Genomic DNA, 23160 nt, shown 5'->3' with positions numbered 1-23160 from the left:
TTTCTAAGGTTAGCAAATTATTCAGCTTTGTCACAGCAGTTTGGAAAGTTTGTCACCAGATTGAGTCACTCCAATTACCACAACACACAAAACTAAACAGCAGGGAGAGATAATGAAAAAAAATACAAAAGGGTAAGGTGAAAAAAAAAGGGTAAGAAGAAGTGCAGGTCAGGTTGTGCCAAGGGGCATACTGCTCTGTTTTAATAGTTTAATGCTTAATAGTTTGAAACATTTCTGAGGAAAACTTGCATTTGAGTAATTTGGCGTTTGACATTTATTAATGTTACATTTTCCCTGTGGCTGAATATCTGACATGTCAATAAAACATATTTTTCTGAATCTAAAAAGAGACAGAGAGGGAGAGAGAAATCAGTCTTTATCTTTGTGAGATCTTTTACATACACAGGACTCATATTTATTTATTGTTATTACTGCTGAAAGTAGCTTCTTTAAATCTCTGAGTCAGTTTCAGTGGTTTTAAAGGAAAGTGTCTTGCTTTAACAAGCACAGATCAATAATCTATTTATCCTTGACTGATGGGAGGAGCTGCTCATTTTTTTTTTTTTTTTGACCCAAAGCATATACACACATAGACACACACACACACACACACACACGCTCAACAGAAAAACAGAGTGTAAATATGCTGTTACTGCCTTGATAAATCAAGATGATGTATGTACAATATCATTTACGACTTAACAAGACATACTAGCAAATGACTCCCTTCTAGAATACATTACTTTGGCTGACTGTCTCACTTAGGTACGATCTAAAATGCTTTTCTGTTTGGAGAAAGTGTTGAGAATTTTGAATGTGCATCTACATCCTCCCAAGGCCTCAGTAAATCAGACTGTCAACACAAATCAAATTAGGCAGGTAGACTACAGCGATATGCCAAGCAGGTGGCTGGTCATCCTTCTCTTTTGATGGGTAAATTACATTTGACATCCCTACACGCTATAAATAGATACACACGTACAACAAGGTGTTTGATCTTGACAAAATACATATTATAGCAATTTGTCGACATGCCAAACCATGCCTTTTCTGTTCGACTCAAAGGTTTCAAGCATTACTGTGTTTGCTTTGTTGTGTAATCAGAAACCATAATTTGCTCTGCTGTGTGCAAAGAGGGGGGATGCAATTGAACTCCCAGATGTTCAGTTGCATTTGAAATAGTCGATGCATGTGTATGTGAGTTTGGTCTTCATTAATACTGTACCATTGAAACTGCATCTGCTGTGTTCTAGGCTATTTCATTTACTCACTGAATAACCCGTTGCTACACAAAACAGCATTCACAACTTATTTTACATCAATAAAGATGAAAAAAAAAATTGAATTTGAGACTTAATGTTATAAATCGGCATCTGACTTAAAATTGATCCTCATGCAAAAATCTAGAACCTATAACATGCACAGATGAATTACACACAAAGATCAGTAACATGCATTACAAAAGGTTCTATTTTGAATTCATGTTGACTCTAAGTTGGTAATTATTGTTTATTGCATTATACAACGCTATGCATTCCATATGTAGATTGTAGCCTATTGTTTCGTATGCAGTTTTGTGTATTGCATTGTATTTTCCATGCATGCATACTGTACTAATGTATATGCACATTGCTTGCAACATCACGAATAACAATATCATGAATAACTGTGAAGTAAAAATCATTGTAAGTGTAACTTCCTTAGCCAATAAACGTGAATTGTGATTGTAAAGTTCCGCCCTCCCCTGCTGAATGATGATGCACACCTCAGTATCCTGCAAGCGAGGAGCTTCAGACGCGGCGAGAGAAACGCTCAGGGAAACCAAGAGACACACTCGCACACTCACTCTGGGGGTCTGAAGGACACGACCTGGCCGTCCCTGCGACCGTTTGGCCATTGTTGTCTTATTCTCTTGAAACGATAACGCTGGAACGAGTGAGCTTGGGTTTGGGAAGGAAACCTACTGTAAATCTGGCTGTGTGAGGCGCGTCCGAATGAAATGATAACCATCATCTTGGCTTTAACAGACAGGCTCCCAGCAACCGAATCTAGTTAAGTTGTATATGTTCTGATACTGAGCAGACAGAGGTGGAGAAAAACCTTCCAGGTGTTGAGAAAACATCTAGATTGTGTACCCATCATCAGTTGTTGCGCAACTCGCTGGACGGAAGAATTGGTTCATCTTTGTTTGGACTCTTCATCTGTGATGAGAGAGACTGACGGAAATCATCCACAACTTTGAGCTGCGGGTTGTGAAACTCAAATGAACAGATGAGTGAAGACAAAGCTGATGGACAGCGACTGTGGAGAGTTCCCTGCATCTCTGCTTTCAGACCCAACGAGCAAACATGCATCTTTACCCCGTTTCAGAAAATAAATAAACGACCGTTTCTCTTTAAACTTCACCTCGGTCTTGAAATGCTACGCAGGTAATGAGAAGAAAGGAAAAATCCCTGTACGGTGAAAATCGGTAAGATTAGTGTCTTCTCTTCTTATTCTTCATATTTTAATTAGACCGGGGCCATCCTCATAATTTGTGCTGACTATTTTTCAGGGTCCTGTATGTTGAGTTTTGAAAGTCAATATATGTTGACGATAACACTTTAGGGGCCAATTCTCACTTGCTTATAGCATGCCTATTATCAATATATTGTTTATTACATATTATTATTAACATATTGTATTATTAACTATTCTGCATGCCTGATCCTACCCATAATAACAACTACCTTACTACCGTTACTATTAATATACAAAAAGAAAAGAAAAAAAAATATATATATGCATAATTAGCCTACTTGCAAGTAACCCTAACCATATAGTAAGTAAATGTAGTTAATTAATAAATGTATAATTAACCAGGGCATCTTAAAATAAAGTTTAACCCCAAAAAAAGCCATTTCACCATTACTGGCCATGATACAGTATATTTTACAGCTGTTGTCCATTAACTCTTTTATTTTTTCTGTCTTAAGTACAAAAGCTATTTTCCACAAAAATTGAAAGATGTTAACAGCAAAATATAAACGATGAAGTAATTATGGAGCAAATGCAATTAATAAAACAGCCAATGATGAAACAAAAATGGAAAGCTGTAACACTTTATTTTACAGTGTCTTATTGCATGTAATAACTAAATTAACAGCTGTAAATTATGCATAATTAAATCAACTAACCTCATACCTGACCCTAAACCTATAGTAAGTACAGTTTGTAAGGTAATATTATGCACTGCTTTTTAGTATATCAGCAAATTCTTAAAATTAAGTGAAACCTAAAAAGCTACTGTTTAGGCAAATTTCTAATTATTAAACAAAATAATATTTCTATAAAACGTGAAAACTGACATATCCGCCTTTGAGTTAAAATGTACAGTGCAGTGAAATGTTGATGAAATGTACTGAAATGATACTAAAAAATAATGCTGCAGTAGTAACTGAGATAAAGCCTATGTGACAACCAGCTTTGGTCTGTTTTTGCTTTTGTTTTTACTTCGTGAAAAGGTCATGACTTTTCAAATACACTGCTAAAATATCAGAAAGTCAAGTTAGCTTTACTCCTGTCTCTGCAGGATAAAATGTCTGCTCTTCATAAGAAATTTGGAAGCGACTATCAGGTAGTGACCACCACATCTTCCAGCCACCAGAAAGACAAAAGGAGGAAACGACAGCGATTTGTCGACAAGAACGGACGATGCAACGTCCAGCATGGAAACCTGGGTGGGGAGACCAGCAGATATCTCTCAGACTTATTCACAACTTTAGTAGACCTCAAATGGCGATGGAACCTCTTCATCTTCATCCTCACATACACAGTAGCCTGGTTATTCATGGCTTCGATGTGGTGGGTCATCGCATACATCAGAGGAGACCTGTACCGAACTCATGATGAGAAGTACACACCATGCGTGGCCAACGTCTATAACTTTCCCTCTGCTTTCCTTTTCTTTATTGAGACAGAGGCCACTATAGGATATGGCCATAGATACATCACTGATAAATGTCCAGAAGGAATCATTCTCTTCCTGTTTCAGTCCATCTTGGGCTCCATAGTGGATGCCTTTTTAATAGGCTGTATGTTTATTAAGATGTCTCAGCCCAAGAAGAGGGCAGAGACTCTGATGTTTAGTGAAAATGCTGCCATTTCCATGCGTGACGGCAAACTCACGCTGATGTTCAGGGTGGGAAATCTACGCAACAGCCACATGGTTTCAGCACAGATCCGGTGTAAATTACTCAAGGTGAGGTTGTGCCTTTTGTCCACTTATAGAGTTTATGGGTTACATTACATGTTTCAAGTGTCCTTGTTACTGTCTAATTATACATTTATACATGAGTAATATCAATTAACCAAATGTACTTACTGTATGGTTAGGATGGTGGTTTGGTTTATGTGTGCTAATAGGTCTAACTTGGATAATATAACAAATCTTGTGTTTTCAATACTTACTTACATTAGCTTTGTTGAATAATTATTAAAGGGCTAGTCCACCCAAAAAAAAAAAAAAAAAAAATATCACCCTCTTAATGTTCAAAACCTGTCATGTCAATTTATTTATTTAGCACCTTATAATACAGAATGTTTCAAAGCAACTTCACAGTAACATAACAGTAGTAATGTTGTAAAGCTAATTCTAAACTGAATAGAGTTCAGCTGTAAAGCAATTAAAAAAGACAATTGTGTCATTATTCAGCTTATTTTAGGTCATGTAACTTGCAACTTGTGTGACTCTCTTCTACAAACAATATTTTGAAGAACATTTTTGGTATCCATTGTCTTTCATTTTATTTTCTTGTCTATACTATGAATGTCAATAGAAACCAAAACTGTTTGATTAGTTAGTAAAATTCTTGAACATCTATTTTATTATGTTCCATAAAGGGAAAAACATTATACACGTTTGGAGCAACATAAGTGTGAGTAAATGATGATATATTAAAAAAAAAATTCTTTTTGTGGGGGGGGGGGGGGGGGGGTGCAGGGTGGAGTATATATTTCAAAACATATATACCTACCATTGCTTTCTACAGCTGGTTAACTTTATTAACATTATTGCTGTTGTAGCAGGTCCTATATTTACATGAAATACGTGTAACATGGGTGATGTAAAGTGTTACCCTGCCCTCTGATGTTCATTAACAGACTCAGCCTGTGCTTGGTTGTGAATCATGACATTCTCTTTTTTTAGTTAAAAATAGTTCAAATAAATGAGAGCGAGAAATAACCTTATTTCACTTAAATGTTATAGATGTCAATTAGCACAGCATAAGAGACTGTTGAAAATAGGTTCACAATCCCTATGGCTGCCATGTTTCATTGCAGGCCTATATTTTAGTATGCTGGCCAGAAATGCTGCCAAGATTCTTGCTGCATAGTGTCTTGGTAACTTGTGATCGGTATAAAAATAGCATTGATTTCTTTATTGTATACTTTGAGCTTTAATTTGATCTCATACCTGTCTGTCCTTTGATGCCTGACTGTCTATCCTCACAGCTCAATTCACTGTACAATGTCTAAAGCAATTTTTACGCCCCATCTCCCTGCAGTCCCGACAGACGCCCGAGGGTGAGTTCCTCCCCCTGGATCAGCTGGAGCTGGATGTGGGTTTTAGCACCGGTGCGGATCAACTCTTTCTCGTGTCACCACTCACAATCTGTCATGTGATCGACACCAAGAGCCCCTTCTACGAGCTCTCACAGCGATCCATGCAGACGGAACAGTTCGAAATAGTCGTGATTTTGGAGGGGATTGTTGAAACGACTGGTAAGTCATTCTGTCTGCTATTTTCAATCATGCATTGTCTTAAGACTGGATTCCAGTTCAAAGTATTGGTAGCACTTATGTAGTATTCTAGTAATGCACATTACTAGAATATTAGCCATTCATTTGTACTAATTAAGCACACGTATTATGATGTAGATGAGTTAGTTTCTTCATCAAAACTGATTTGGAGAAATTTAGCATTGCATCACTTGCTCATCAATGGATCTTATGCAGTGGATAGCTGATGATAAAAAATAATAATTATAATAATAAAATAAAATAAATCTTTAATCCAGAGGTCATCCACACCACTCCAGTACAGTTACCATCTTGTGAAGCGGAAAGCTGCCTGTTTGTAATAAATACTTAAAAATAATGAAAATCTTTTTAACTTCAAATTTAAACTGAAAAGTCATCAGGAGAGAAATATGCAAGACCAAGCACTGTTTACAAGCAGTGCAAAAACATTATTCTGAATTAAGGACTGATATTTTGGCCAGAAGAGACAGTTTAACTCACTATTAACTATGACTTTACCTCAATCAAGTCCTAGTTTGCTCATTGAGCAAATCATAGTTAGTCGTGTAGTTATCAGTTTAGGTAGAATATGGGTAGGATTAAGGGATATTATATATCGTCATGCAGAACAAGGCATTACTATGTGCTTTATAAATAATAATAAACAGCCAATATGCTACATTTTATCAGCTGTTTGGACTTTCATTCTGATGGCAACCAAAGGATTCATTGTTGAGCAAGTACTACATTTCTCAAAATCTGTTCTGATGAAGAGACAAACTCATCTACATCTTGGATGGTGTAGCAAATTAGCTCGAAAGGGAAATATAAACAATTACAATGAATTATAATTAATTAATTATTTAAATCAGCTGCGAGACGTAGCTGTAGCAGAATTAGATTACATCAACTAATCTGTTCGTCCAGCAAACATTCAATGTTAAGTTCAACTCTTAGAAAGGATATTTTTGTGGCCGCAGATAAAATATTTTTCTTAAAGTATTAATGCATTAGAGTATGTAGCTGGATCTGAATCATAAAAGGACATTGTTCACAAGCAGAAACTCATGTAATTTGTGCACAAAAGTTTTATTAATTAAACGCTAACACACGTAAGTAATCTAAACAAACAAACATACACTCACTGGCCACTGTATTAGGTAAACCTTGCAAGTACCAGGTTGGACCTCCTTTTGCCTTCAGAACTGCCTTAATTTTTTGTTACATAGATTCAAAAAGGTGCTGGAAACATTCCTCCGAGATTTTGTTCCATATTGTCATGATAGCGTCATGCAGTTGCTGCAAATTTGTCAGCTACACATCCATGATGTGAATCTCCCGTTCCACCACATCCCAAAGCTGCTCTATTTGGATTGAGATCTGGTGACTGTGGGGGCCATCTGAGTAAAGTGAACTCATTGTCATGTCCAAGTAACCAGTCTGAGATGATTTGAGCTTTGTGACATGGTACAGTATCCTGCTGGAAATAGGGGTGTGCGATATGACAATTTTTTTATCATGGACTATAAAAATGTCTCCAAGATATGCTTTTGAAGAAATATCGTAGTATCGTGCTACAACGCACATTCTATCAGCTGCAATTCTGGCGCCTCCATCATATACTGTACAACGCCACATGCATTCGCAGCAGTTAACTCAGCGGTAGAGTTACTCTCTCATTATTTGCATGTGCTTTTATATGTTTCATTCACACACTGGTCTGATCTGTGCTGTTTCTGAGTGTGCGCTAAAGCCTATCAAACAGAGCCTGATTATTGAGATATCTTTTGTGCTAGTGTTGTCATGGTAACAAAAAGTCAGTGTTTGGTACTGATACCATTGAAAATCCAGTGTTCTTGGTACCAATTTCAGTACCAAAGCAAAACACAAAAATATGCTAATAAAAAATAAAATAAATAAATAATGTTTTATCACTAAAAGTAAAACCAATGCCATTCTTTATACTTATTTACAATTGTGTTTAAAGTTTCTACAAGTAATATAATTATAATATAATAGTAGTTATAAAAGTTGTATTAACTTTTTCAACAGTAGTAGCAGTATCACATACATTATACTAAATAATAGTAATATTTCTAGCACAATGTCTTTATGTAAAAATTAACTTATTTTGACGGGTTGCCATGAATACCTTTAAATTGACACTGGTTTTACTCAAATGAAACGGTAAAATGCTTGTGAAGTCACTCAGAACAGTTGTGGTGTTGTTTATGTATTTATGTCCTCATTGAGACGGCAGATGCTGAAATTACTGCAAGTGTCACGCGCTTCAGTCTATGTAGTAAACAAACCCGCACATCTCTGCCATTCATTCATTCATTCACACAGAGACGCGCAGAACATTGATTCATATTTCAACCAACCTTTGAGGATTAACATTTACAGATACTGGTCCATATGGAGATTTGATTTGATTGATGTATGCTAACTTTGACAAATTCCGTGACTGTCCATATTAATATGTAAGTTAAATTTTTATGATTGGATTTTGAGATTCCATCCGGTACCGTGACATTCCCATTTTTTTTTGTACCGATTGGTACCGAAGAACCATGTCTTTTGACAACACTATTTTGCACTAATACTTTCCCAAAAAAAAAAAACAAGGTTTACATATAAACTCAGTTGGTTATGTCTAAAATAAAAGTAAACAGTTGAGAAAAAAACAAATACATGCCTATATATTAAATGCGTGTAGGTCTTAAAGGGACAGTAGGCCTAAAAAATGTGCATTCTACTGTCATTTCAGGGATAGATCACTCTGAAATTTCATTTCTGTCATTGTTTACTCACTGTCATGTTGTTCCAAACCTGTTTTAATTTCTTTCTTGTGCTGAACACAAACGAATATATGGAAGTCACTGAGGACCAGCAACTGTTTGGTTTTCGATGTTCCTCAAAATAGCATTTATAAGAAGAAAGAAACTAATTCAGGTTTAAAACCACTTTTAAGTGAGTAAAATTATGTATGGTTTTATAAAAATAAAACACCATGACAGAATTGACAGACAGCTGACCGTTTTTTTTTTTTTTTTTTTTTTTTTTGGGGTGAACTATTCCTTTCACGTTAATAAAACAGCAAAACACAAAGAGAAAAAATCAATCACTGCTTTTGACTGAGGAAATACCGTATTCACCATATTTTTCGGACTACAAATCGCACCTGAGTATAAATCGCATCAGTCCAAAAATACGTCATGATGAGGAAAAAAACATATGTAAGTCGCACTGGACTATACGTTGCATTTATTTAGAACCAAGAACCAAGAGAAAACATTAACGTCTGCAGGCGCAAGAGGGCGCTCTATGCTGCTCAGTGCTCCTGTAGCCCACACTGAGCAGCATAGAGCGCTCTCTCGCACCTGTAGACGGTTAATGTTTTCTCGGTTTATTTCTCTTGGTTCATTTCTCTTGGTTCATGTCAAATTAATTTTGATACACAAGTCGCACCTGACTATAAGTCGCAGGACCAGCCAAACTATGAAAACAAGTGTGACTTATAGTCAGGAAAATATGGTAAAACAGTTGCTTTAGGAATCAGTTTATATAGTTATTTTTATATTTGTTCATTCAAATTCTTGAATGTTCCCTGCTAAATACACATATTGTACATGAAGATAAAGCTGTTTGTTTTATCACAGGGTGTCTGCAGGGTTGTAAAAGGTAGTAAAAGGTAGCAAATGAAATTAGCCAAGATTAAATCCATTAAAAAGTATTAAAAAGTAATAAACATCATCTGACGAGGTATTACATTTTCGAGCCTACTTTTTTATAGATACAGTTTCAATTTGTGTTAAGTGCAGGCCTTTCTTCTAAAATTTGCGTGGATTTATTTATATGTTGCGAGTAGAACCTGAGTGATATCATGTGAGGTGTTTGTTAGCGCGCTGAAAACAAAATGAGTACCCCGCTGGCTTGCTGCCAAACATGTATGCGAGCTCGTTTCCATTCAATAATTAAAACATAGGGAAATGCAAGTTTTCTGACCAATTTTCGCAAAAGATCGCAAATTTCTGAAAATGAATTTGGTCTTAGAATTTGGGCTTAGAAGCAGCTCTCGATGTCATCGCAATGCGCATTCATTCAAAGAAAGGCCTTGCATTCTCATCAGGACCGATTAACAAGAGCTACATTTGATAAACAAACCAAAAAGTGGAACAAATCTGTGCTACTAGTTCGGGCTGCGCAGACAGGGACAACTTGTGGCAGAAATGATCTAATGTTTGCACTTTTCCCAGCACTTCAATGCTTTAAGTATTATCAAATTTGCAAATTATTTTTAATGTGATGGCAAATTCAGGATTAATAGCTCCAGTCTAGACAAGCAGGCAGGCCATGGGGTCCTGCTCCACCTCTCAAATTGACTAAATTTCTAGGTCAGGGGTTCTTAAACTTTTCACAGAGTACCCCCTCAGAAAATATTAGGCTTTCCAAGTACCACCATTGTGACTAACATTGACATGGCTTGTGATGGGCATAGTGTTATAGACATACTGTAATGCTTAATCTGAACGTTTAGCATGGCTCTGATAAAGCCAAACATAAATTGTAGGGATTTTGTTTAAATAATTGTATTGTTTAATCGTACCCTGAGTACCACCAATAGTGAGCCACAGCTGGAGAACCAATGATATAACTTTGACAAAACAGTCCTGAAGTATCTATAACTGTCCTAAGTAGCCCAATTATTGGCTCATGTTTTACTTTAGGTTAATGATGCTATAATTATAGGCTAAGGTTGTCTAATAAAGCAATAAGCCCGACAAAGCCGTGTTTTCTGCCCATTGTGACATCTTGATTAATCCCTCTGCTTTACTTAAATGTATCAGCTTAATTTATTTGAATAACACCTTTGCTTACTTTACAGCCACCTCTTTTTTAGATTGCTCACACATCAGACTTACTGTCTAATGATCTATGAAGAAGATGTCTCCTTCCTCTTCTGTCTTTATTTCTATTTTTAACTATGTGGGTTGTTATGTTATTAAAATAACATAAACATAATTTTTTTTTATTCCATTTAGAAAGATACATGTATTTAATAATAATAATAATAATAATAATAATAATAATAATAATAATAATATATATATATATATATATATATATATATATATATATATATATATATATATATATATATATATATATATATATATATTGAAGGTATTAAAAAATGTAGTAAAAGGTATCAAATTCAACTTAAGAAGTTCTGTATATACCCTTTATCTGTAAATTATGTGTAGTTGTAATGTGTATCTTTGTCATTCTTTTATCTTTGTTATACTGGTAACAAAAAAAAAAATATATATATATATATATATATATATAGACTGAATGCACTGTTAGTTGCTTTGGATAAAAGTGTCTGCTAAATGCATAAATGTAAATGTTATTAAAAAATAAGAACAAATATTTATATCTTCGCCCTCTTTGGCCTAAATATATGCCTTTTTTAACCTTGAAAGGCCTTGTCTTTATAATAGGGTAATTAGTTTGGCTGTAATGCTGTGAATCGTGATAAAAAAAAAAATATTAAATAAAAAAATAAATCAGTGATATGATATTTTTTCCATATCACCCACCCCTAGCTGGAAGTAGCCATCAGAAGATGGGTACACTGTAGTCATAAAGGGATGGGCATGGTCAGCAATAGTACTCAGGTAGACTGTGGTGTTTGAACAATGCTAAATTGGTACTAAGGGGCCCAAAGTGTGCCAAGAAAATATATTTTAGGAATATGTCCAAAAAAATTCTAAAAATGTTACTGCCATTTATTGGGCAAAACAAACTGAAAAAAACTAAATAATATTTATTCACATAATAACAAAAATGTCCTCCTTTGCCTTTGATAACTGCTTATCTGATGGCTGGCATTGTTTATGTACTTTTTGACTAATTGGGTATCTGATAAAAAAAAAAAAAAACATAAAGCACTTGACTAATTTATTTTTTTCTGCTTTTATTTCATAGATAACAGCACTAATTATATTATAGCATTAGAAATAGCCTGAAACTGTAACTAAAGAGCTTACGCATATTGGAGGACTTACCAATACAGAAAGCAAAATAAATTATTTTGGTAATTACCACTACTGTTAATTAAAAGCATCAGAGGCACAAAACTTACAAAATCGGTTAAAACCCTTACATAAATTTGTTTTAAAAAAAATTGTTAATCACTGTAGCCAATATAGTTTAAATCACTAGATGAAAAATTAAAATAATAAAGATAATTAAGACTACAGTCAAGTTCTGCAGGAACACAAGTCGCGTACACTTTGATTACAGTCAGTCTCCTCTTACTGTCATTTCTTTATCCTGTAAAACATCTGATATATTAAAGGGATAGTTCAAACAAATATCAAAATTATGTCATTAATAACTTACCTTCATGTTGTTCCAAACCTGTAAGACCTCAGTTTATCTTTGAAACACAGTTTAAGATATTTTAGTCTAGGGCTGAAACGATTCTTGCCTCGTGAATGAGTGAGTCTATTGTTCGTTATCTGGCTCGGCTCTGTGTTCATCTTCAGTTCTCTCTTCACAGCAGTTCAGTCAGTGTACAGTTTGAGTACATGAATTACTCCGGGATATTGGTTTGTTTGAACTCAGAGGGAGTGTCAGCCACATTAAATAAGTTAACAGCTTAAGTCATTTGTGGATTAATGCATATAGGAGATGCGAACCGATTCAGTTAGATTGGGTGAACTTTTTCAAAAAGATCCGGTTAAATCTAATAATTTGTTCGCGAACCGGATATCACAAACTGCTTTGTTTTGAACTCTCTCACAACAGACACGGAAGAGAAGACAATGCTGAATAAAGTCGTAGTGTTTGCTATTTTTGGACCAAAATGTATTTTCGATACTTCAAAAAATTCTAACTGACCCTCTGATGTCACATGGACTACTTTGATGAAATTTTTCTTACCTTTCTGGACATGGACAGTTCCAAAGATAAATGGAGGTCTTACGGGTTTGGGAACAACATGAGGGTGAGTTATTAACAGTGTTGTGCAAGTTACTTCCAAACTGTTATACATTATAGATTACTTGTTACTGTTACTTAAATGTAATACTTTACCTTACAATATTACTGTCTCAGAATTGTAATACATTACATTACTCCTGTATGACTTTTTAGTTACTTTCACGAAAATAACTACAAGGTAGAACTTAAAATACTTTAATGACAAAATGTAATACAGAGCATTTTACATCCAGTAGAAGGCAATTTGATGTTCCATAATGACTGTGGGCTATCCAGGCTACTAACAATATAGCATATAATTGGCAAAGTGAAGGCTCAAGACAAGAAAGGATGACAGACAAAAATCACAAATGATTAAAGTCTGTTAAAAGTATGGTAGAGGTAAAATTATTATCTGGCAATATTCATGAATAGCTTTGTTTTACTTTATTCTCTTTGAATTCAAGAGGTTCACAACACAAAAGTGTCATGCACAAAGTGCACATGATGAACATAGCTTAGGCTGTACTTTCTCAAGTATAAAGTGCAATTGGGGGACCAACCCCTTAGCCTCAGTCATTTTAGTCCACAGAACTGAACATATAGGCTAAACATAGCCTTACTGCTTACCACCTCGTGAATGTACAGTCATCTTCTGCCATCTTCATTAGCCGCTTTTCCACTGGCAAGCGTGACTCGTGAGCACGGCAGGGGCAGAAATCATGCCTCGCGCCACTCCTGTAAAACCTGCCTTCACTGGACTATGTCACGCAATAACAAAGTAACACCAACAAGGGGGAGATTAATGAAATCTCGCGGTCTCGCAAAGGTTTTTTTTTTTTTTGGTAACGCAAGCTTTGCTGAAAATATACCGAGTAAAATATTACTGAAAATTAATTAGTAATGCATTACACTATAGTGATGGGAAGTTCGATTCTTTTCCGCGAACCGGTTCTTTCGTACGGTTCGATTCAATAAACCGGTTGAAAAAACCGGTTCATCGGTTCTTTCACGCTCGACGCAATGACGTCATTGTCGATGACGTAATGGCGTCACGTCTATCAAACATTCAAATATATAAAGTCAGTAATCATAACTTTAGTCAGTTAAAACCTCATAATCATGAAAAGTTTACATTTGAGTTTTGCAACAACACCTAAATACAGTAAAAGCAATAATGTGCATATGAGGATTTAAGTTTTGAAGATATAAAGTAAATAAATTAGGTGTCATCAGCGCTGAAACCATGATCCACTTACTAAACATAATCCATTGCGATGTATTTGTTATTAAATTAACTTACGTTTCGCCAGATTGCCCTTCATCCAAGCCCTCGAAATACCCGCGCTCATAACATTACTAGTACAGAATCAGAATCAATCACCAAAAGAATCCCTACGGTTCAGACATGCTGTGAGTCAGTTGGCTTCACGCTGAATCGTAACATGAATACAGCTGGAGACGGTGCATGAACCGCAACAGTACCCCTCCTCCTTAGAACACTCTTACCTGTCGATTGTAATCATTGATAAGGGAGTGATCCAGAATGTCCCTAGCAGGTACCCAACTTCTCTCCTCCAGACCGTAACCCTCCCAGTCCACCAAGTACTGAAATCCGCGTCCCCTCCTTCTAGAGTCAATGCGATTGACCAAATAGGTGGTCTCCTCATCTACGAGTTGCGGCAGGGGAGGACCCGGCTAGGCGGATTAATGGGAGAATGAATTACGGGCTTGATTTTGGATATGTGAAAGGTGAGATTAATTCTCCTGTATGTAGGAGGGAGTTTAAGGTGGACTGCCACCGGACTAATGATCTTGGTGACAGTAAACGGGCCAATAAATTTGGGAGCCAATTTAGTAGATACGGAACGGAGAGGAATATTCTTGGTAGAAAGCCACACTTTTTGACCCACGACGTATACGGGAGGCCTAGACCGGTGGTGATCAGCTTTTGCCTTGGTGCGCGCCCCCACTTGTAGTAGAATCTCGCGGGCTCTGGTCCAAGTGCGGTGACACCTCTGGACGAAGGCGTGAACGGAGGGGACCGCAACTTCGGATTCCATACTGGGAAAAAAAAGGTGGTTGGTAACCTACAGTACACTCAAAAGGAGATAGGCCCGTAGCTGATACTAGTAAGGTATTGTGGGCGTATTCCACCATAGACAATTGTTGGCTCCAGGAGGAAGGATTCTTGGAGACCAAACATCGCAACACCCTTTCCAAATCTTGGTTGGCTCTCTCGGTTTGACCATTGCTCTGGGGGTGAAACCCTGAGGACTGACTTACAGTCGCTCCCAGTAGTTTACAGAATTCTCGCCCAAATTTTGACACAAATTGGGGTCCCCTGTCGGAAACCACGTCAATCGGGAGGCCATGTAAACGAAAGACGTGGTTTGCGACGGTCAACGCTGTCTCCTTGGCTTAGGGTAATTTGGGCAAGGGAATAAAGTGGGCTGCCTTCGAGAACCGGTCCACCACAGTTAAAACAACCGTGTTGCCCTGGGAGGGCGGGAAGGCGGTAATAAAATCTAGTGCGATGTGGGACCACTAATGTCTCAGGAAAAATACACTCGGCAGTGGACGGGCGTTCAGAATGGTCAAAAATATGTGACAAAGAATCGGGCTTGATATTTTTGGAACCCGGGCGGTACGAAATAGTAAAGTCAAAACGTCCAAAAAAAGTGCCCATCGAGCATGCCTGGAGTTCAACCTTTTGGCGGTGCTAATGTACTCTAAATTCTTGTGGTCAGTCCATACTATAAAAGGAACCCCCGATCCTTCTAACCAGTGTCGCCATTCCTCTAATGCCATCTTAACTGCCAACAATTCTCGGTTACCAATATCGTAATTTCGTTCTGCAGGAGATAAACGATATGAAAAATACGCGCAAGGATGGACCTTGTAATCTAAGGGAGAACGTTGTTATAACACCGCTCCTACCCCCACCTCTGACTCATCGACCTCCACCACGAACTGACGTGTAGGGTCAGGGGTAATCAGAATAGGGGCTGAAATGAAACGGCTCTTCAGTTTGGCAAACACAGCCTCAGCTGTGTCTGACCACCTGTACACAGTCTTGTCCGAAGACATCAACGGCAAAGGATAAGTATTCTTTACCGTGATGTTGTTCAGTCCCCAGTAATCAATACAAGGTCGCAGTGATCCGTCCTTCTTTCCCACAAAAAAGAACCCAGCCCCCGCAGGAGATGAGGAAGGGTGGATGAACTTAGAAGCTAGAGAATCAGAAATATATTTCTCCATAGCCTCCCTCTCCAGAACAGAAAGTGAAAAAAGTTTGCCTTTAGGCGGAGACTTACCTGACAATAAATCTGTTGCACAGTCATAGGGACGAAGCGGAGGAAGAGAAGCAGCACTAGACTTACTGAACACTTCCTTCAGATGGAGGTACTCTGCGGGCACGTCAGACAAATCCAGTACCTCCTCCTGTAACACAGACACAGACGGACAGGCAGACACTAAACAAGACTCATGACACTTTTTACACCAGGAGAGAATGGAATTAGAGGACCAGTCTATTTTGGGGTTATGGAGGAGGAGCCAAGGGTGTCCGAGGACAATGGGTGCCAGGGGAGAGTCAAGGATGTGAAAGGAAATAGTCTCAGAGTGATTGCCTGAGTGTGATGAGTGTGATGTCTTCAGTGATGTATGAGATGGTAGGGAGTTGATGTCCAATGAGGGCGTGAACCGTGATGTGGTGCGGAAGGGGTCTGAGGGGAATGTGGAGCCTGTGTGCCAACGTTCTGTCCATAAAATTACCCTCTGCCCCTGAGTCTAGAAGTGCTTGACAGTGGTGGGTCTGTGCTGACCACCTCCGCCTCTCCTTCTCCTCCCGGGAAAGCCAAGCTCGCCCTACCTGCATGGGCTCGTGATCGTAGGAGGGGCTGGCCGCGTCCTCGCCGCTGAATCGCACGTCTGCCGGTACCCTGGATGTGGTGCTAGGTAAGTTCCTCCTCTCCATCCGTGTCAGATGTGCGTCGACCCGCAAGGCCAGCTCGATGAGTCCGTTGAGGGACGTGGGGAGATCCAGGGCATAGATCTCCTGCTGGACGCGGTCAGCCAGCCCATGCAGGAACATGTCCCACTGCGCCTCCTCGTTCCAATGACACTCCACCGCCAGGGTCCGGAACTCGATAGAATAGTCAGAGACGGAGCTCTCGTGCTGGCAAACTCCGCCAGCCTCCTGGCCGCCTCCCGTCCTGCGACCGCCCGATCGAAGAGTGCTTTTATTGGTCCCTTTACGATCTGATATTTTTATTGTCTACTGAGGTTTGAATATCAATTCAAATTGTGGGCATACTCAGTAATGAACTATGATTTAAAAGTAACGAAGTAGAATATTTTTCTTAATTTGTACTTAAGTACAAGTAAAAGTACAGCTTTAAAAATATACAAAAAAAGGTACAAGTACCCGAATAAACTACTTAATTACAGTGATATGAGTAGTTGTAATTTGTTACCTCCCACCACTGCAAAAGACAATATACAAGAACAGTAATAATAATCACAGTGAACTGAGTGTATCTGATAGATAGGTCAAAGACAGATTTGTCTAGGAATGAGAGTCCATTTATATGACATTGTGTGTCTTTCCTATTGGTAAATTAATTGAGAGTTGCTCTGCCCGCATTACTCTGGGCGATAAAACCAGTGTTATCAGCACTGGTTGCCATGTAACCAGAGGCCTGCTCTGCCTTCTTGAGGTGTTAGCCGCATTTTGGGGGAAGGGTTCATAGTCCCTCATAGTTGGCTTGTTGTTTGTGGGGTGTTTTTGTATTTGTTAAATAATAATAATAAATAAATAAAAAACATAATAAAATAAATTGTGTGTCCTGATCCAGATGCTACAATGGACTGAGGGTGAGTACATTTTCAGCAAGTTTTCATTTTTGGGTGAATTACTAATTTAAGGACTGGTGCTGGGAAAAGGGACATAGACCTATTTATTCATTTAGAAAGACTAACACACACAGCCTGTTAAGGCGACTTACTAGAACAGAAGTCATGGGGTATCTCACTGGCCTTGGAGTGCACATAATTGATTGTGTAATATTGATTAGCAATGAAGTGAAATTGTAAACATGCTGTTTTGGGAGGTTGGTAAAACCAGTATGCTGTCAGTTTATATCCCTTAGAATAAAAAGCAACATTTTAAAAATCATTACACTTTACATTACATTACACTGGTAACACTTTGTATTAGAGTCTCTTTGCTTATTAGCATGCAACTTACTAGAATAGCAATTTATTAGTAGTAATTAAGCACACATTAATGCCTTAATCTACATGACTTTATTCAACATCCCTAATCTTACCCGATACCTAACACTTAACAACTACCTTTCTAACTATTAGTAAGCAGAAAATTAGGAATTTATTGAGGGAAAAGTCGTGTTCCCTATTCTAAAGTGTTACCACTCTTTTTAACACTCTTTTTAAATACTCTTTTTTATAATCATAATCTATTTATTATGGATAAGTTTCATTTTAGAATATGATCAAGCATAAAATAGTCTTGTTCGATGTTTGGAGGTGGAAAATCACTATGGTTGGCTAGCACTATGAGGTTCCCTGTCAAGGGAACGTCGAACTACGTCCTCTGAGGGGACACTATGGGGAACACCTCGTCGTGACCCGTGTCTGAAGCATACTTAGAAAAATGCCAACGTGTTGGCCAGTGACAGCCTCTAACGTCACTACCAGCACAATTATAAATACGCGCCTGTAGGACCCGTCACCCATCTTCTTCGTCTATAAGAGGACGAAGACTCCGCCATGGGCAGGTCTATGGTGGCCATGGTGGTAAAGGAGAGACATCTGTGGGTGAACCTGGCAGACATCGGGAGGGAAGAAAGATGATTAGCCCCGGGGTTCCTTGGGCTTCATTCAACCAGTGTGTATTTGGTATACACCTCAAGCCCCCTCAACATGGGGGGCTATGTGGGCAATTCTTGCGGTAGTTTAGCAGTGCTCCCCTTTTCTAAAAGGGTCGCCTATAAGGCTCGCTCGGAGCTCGGAGTCCTCCTCTCATGGGAGACTGAATTCTCGTTTTTTTTCATCAGAGCGCTCCAGTACTACATACTGTTTTGAGACACACTGTGAGAGCAGACGTCCTGCTGAGGCAGGGGCTGAGGCTCGGGGAATGGCGCCTTCACACCAAGGCGTTGAAGCAGAGTTCGAGAGGTTGGCCAGACCTGGGTGGATCAGTTTTGCGGCTCGAGAGAGCATCGCACTATCCCCTCTGGCTTCCTCTGATTCATCCAGATCCATTTGGGCTGGACGCCATGGTACAGGCGTGGCCGAGGCTTCATCTGTACGTTCCGTCCTACAATTGCTCTGCTCCCGGGCCATTCCATCAGAGTGCCGCAAGAGCCCCTCTTTTGTGACAGGCAAGACTTGGTAATAGTACACACAAATACAGTACACACTGATCAATATAGTAAAAAAGGGGGAAAAAAAACATATAGTGAAAGTAGTAACGAAGAGGACCAAGGACCAAGAGGAATTGGTCTGGACTTGTTCAACCTGCTTTGAAATAAGAAGTCACTGAAGTCCATCACTTTTTTCCAGCATTTCTGCTGGAAACTTATGTGTCATGAGCACAATACAATGTTAATAACTGATGAACAGTGAAAGTAAAGAATCCCAAGACTCTCCAGTTTTTTTGGTGGCTGTAACACTGTTTCTATGGCAACCTACTCTGAATCCCCCCCACCTTTGTGTTTCCTTTGAACGTATGATTATTATGAAGCCCTGAAAAGTGTGTGCAAAGCATTTTTTCCTCAGACAGAGCTAACAGAGGGAGAGGACATGCATTAGACAGAGCACAAAAAGAGACAGAGAGTGCAAAAGTGTGCCTTGACACTGGGTTCCTGTTAAATAGACCAAAAAAAGGAACTACTGAAAGTTTCATATTATCATTTAATATTGGATGTTTCTATGGTCTGAACAGAGTAAAATTTCAACCTAAAAATAAGTACATTATTTAAAAACTGACAAATATGTGTTGTGATGTGTTAGTTCTTCATTGTGTAATTTCCAAAATGTAATCATTTACATATTTTGAGTTAGTAAATTTGTGCAATAAAATGTTGACTTAATTTCAGTGCACAGTATACAGTTTGTGTATCTCAAAATATTGAAAGATATTAATCTATAACACAAATATACATTGGTAAAGCCAATACCTGCCCTTAAGGCATTAGAATTAAATGTTGAAACATATTTCAGACAGCCACTATTAGGATTGGGGAGAGTGTGTATGTGAAATAAATGAGGGAATATTCATAAACATCAAACCTCACGCCTTTTAACACTTACAGAGCTTTTTTTGTTTTGTTTTGTTTTTTTTTTTTTTTCAAGAAGAGGGCTGCCAGTTCACTCGGCAAATATTCCCGAATAGTTCTGACACAACAGCAAAAACGTTAGAGGTAGATTTTTGTGCCCGTCATGGTGATCTGAGAAATTTTGTCAGTGAATCTCTCCAGCAGCCTAAAGCTTTAAAATAAAACTACACAAACTAGTTTAAATTTCATGAAAAATCATTCTAGACCTTGAAGTGTGTTACTGATGTAGTCTATACTAAAGATTTTCCAGTGAAATCAAGCATTTTTATTTAGGATAAACTATGTAAAGTTCGGGGAGTTTAAAAGAACACCTTTCGTTAACTGTCATGTTTGAAGCTGAGCTGCCTGCAGTTGTACATAATCTCAAGTCTCAATTCTAATGTGTTATGGCTTAGTTTAAAGACCTATTTGATGTTTTTCATCATTTTATTTTTATCCCTGGGGTCCACATAAAGTTAGTCAAGATTTGTCACTTTTTTTTTAAATCATTCAACAACAACTTTAGTCCAAATGTGAAATCCAAATGTTGACATGGATGACATGATCAGGAACTTTGTTAAAAACATATTCTCATTAAAGGGGGGGGGGGGTGAAATGCTCGTTTTCACTCAATATCCTGTTAATCTTGAGTACCTATAGAGTAGTACTGCATCCTTCATAACTCCAAAAAGTCTTTAGTTTTATTATATTCATAAGAGAAAGATAGTCTGTACCGATTTTTCCCGGAAAAACACGAGCGCCTAGAGGCGTGACGTGTGGGCGGAGCTAAAGAATCACGAACGCCAGTAGGATTTTGTGTTGAGCGCGTCTGGAAGCTGTGACACAGATCCAGAGGCTGAAATTTAACAAGAGCAGCATCAGCAAAGGCTTCTCTATGTGGTATGTACTGAAACTGTATATATTTGCTTAGCGGTTTTGGAAAATGACTAAGTTCCACTTTGTCGTCTTTTTTTTTTTTTTTTTAAGCTGTACATGTGGAAAGTGCAGTTTGATAACAACATCGCATGTTGTTTACTTGATGTGCTTACACACTGATAGCTAAGTAAACAACACAGAGATATTTGAAGCAGTTTTACTCGTGCAGTTTGATGACAACATCGCATGTTGTTTACTTGATGTGCTTGCGCGCCGATAGCTAAGTTAATAACACAGAGATATTTGAAGCAGTTTTACTCACCGCCTGCGGTTCTAACACACGATCGTGACCCTTTTTCGTTGGGATTGCATTATCCTTAAGAAATAAACGATGTGCAAATCCAGCGTCAACCTGGGCCTTGTTTGTAAAACAAGCATCTTCGAAATGCAGGGGAACAAACACAAACACTTGCACAACTCCGTTGATGCTCTGTAAAAATAAACTCCATCCACTGGTCTCTTAATGCTGTTTCTCTTTTGGTAATCTGTGCAGGGTTGTCTTGCCCTGGCAACCAAAAACACACTCCTTTTGTGACATTTCGCGACGCTCTCGCTGTGATGAGTGATTGTCTGTGCACAGCCTATCTCTGCTCTGCTATACGGGAGCGCGCGCTCTTCCGGCAGACGCGCCCTTAGCACCCATATAAGGAAATTCCGCTCCATCTAACGTCACACAGAGCCATACTCGAAAAAAAAACTTTCCGAAACTTGTGACAAACCGGAAGGAGTATTTTTGGAACAGAAATACTCCTTCAAACGTACAACTTAATTTTTGAAACTTTGTCCATGTTTAGCATGGGAATCCAACTCTTTAACAGTGTAAAAAACTCAGTATGCATGAAATAGCATTTCACCCCCCCTTTAAGGAAATAAAGGTGCAGGAACAGTACAGGGTTTGTTAAACTTGACGATATTATTCTCCTTTCTATTTACCTCAATATTTATAATGGTTTCCATTGATGTATGGTTTGTTAGGATAGGATAATATTTCCCCGAGATACTATTTGAAAATCTTGAATCTGAGGGTGCAAATAAACAAATATATAAATCAATCAATCAATCAATCCATCCATCAAAATAGAGAAAATCATAGTTCAAAAAGGTAAATATGTATGGTTAAAGTGCAGAGAGCAATATTATGTACTGCCTTGGCTTTACATAAAAGCAATACACAAGTACAAAATAATATGTTTCACTCTTAAAACAATTCACAGATGTGCACTAAAAGGTTTGAATGTTTAAAATATAAGTGTTTATTACTGAATCTGAATTTGCAACCCAAAATCCATGTGAACTACCTTGGACTTATGTGTGTATGTGTGTTTGTGTGTGTATTTTTTTTCCTAACTTTGTTTTTCTGCACATGCCTATGTAAATTCTACATTCTCAGCCATGTATTAGTATTTGAAACTTTACAGAGGAACACACATATCATCCTTCATTTGCAGGATAATATTGTTTTAATAGTCACATCCTCAGTTTGCATGTCACAGACAACCCACAGTCTGTTCACTGAATCATTCATAAAAAAGGATTTGCTGAAATCACAAGTTCAGGTTAATCATAACTTCTGTGAAGAACTACATATCATGTTGTAAAAACGTCTGTAACCATGTAACCATGTTTCCCTGAGTATGGAATGAGACATTGTGTCCTCTAGGGGTCGCTATGAGAATGCCTTGTTGTGTCCAGTGTCTGAAGCATACAGACGTTCCCTTTCAAGGGAACTTCGAACTGCATCCTCTATGGGGTTGCTATGGGGAACGGTATACGCAAACCACCATGCTGAGAGGAGTGCAGGCCATGGCGAACACTAAGTACCAACTTTAGCATTTCCATGGGAGTTGCCCCTGGGACGTTAGACAACTGTCTGTGACATTATCCTACATACCCCAACTTACCTGTTAGTGCCAGACTCCTGGGCCCGGGGTAGAGCTCAAGGCTTGGAATCAAGAATAGATTCCTTTAAAGGGATATGACCAAATACCTAGCATCATACTAAGTCTTGGCCTGTCACACAGGGGCTTTCTCTCGCATTAGTTTACTGAATGAACAGATCCCTAGTAGCAAAACCCTGTTTAAACAGGTATCCTGAGGACACATAGCT

At 38.2% G+C, this 23160-nt stretch overlaps 1 protein-coding gene across 1 annotated transcript in view; it reads left to right on the top strand.

Annotated features, from left to right (window-relative positions):
• Positions 1-1771: 1771 nt before the first annotated feature.
• kcnj3a (potassium inwardly rectifying channel subfamily J member 3a) overlaps positions 1772-23160 on the top strand; it is a 54713-nt gene continuing 33324 nt past the window's right edge. The window contains exons 1-3 of the mRNA XM_026272742.1: positions 1772-2470; positions 3572-4240; positions 5547-5763. Coding sequence (XP_026128527.1) covers positions 3578-4240; positions 5547-5763 — 880 coding nt within the window. The 5' untranslated portion in view covers positions 1772-2470; positions 3572-3577. The remainder of the gene's footprint in view (positions 2471-3571; positions 4241-5546; positions 5764-23160) is intronic.

Source organism: Carassius auratus, chromosome 9, assembly GCF_003368295.1.
Source record: "Carassius auratus strain Wakin chromosome 9, ASM336829v1, whole genome shotgun sequence".
Lineage (NCBI taxonomy): Eukaryota > Metazoa > Chordata > Actinopteri > Cypriniformes > Cyprinidae > Carassius > Carassius auratus.
This window is presented reverse-complemented; position numbering and strand designations above follow the sequence as displayed.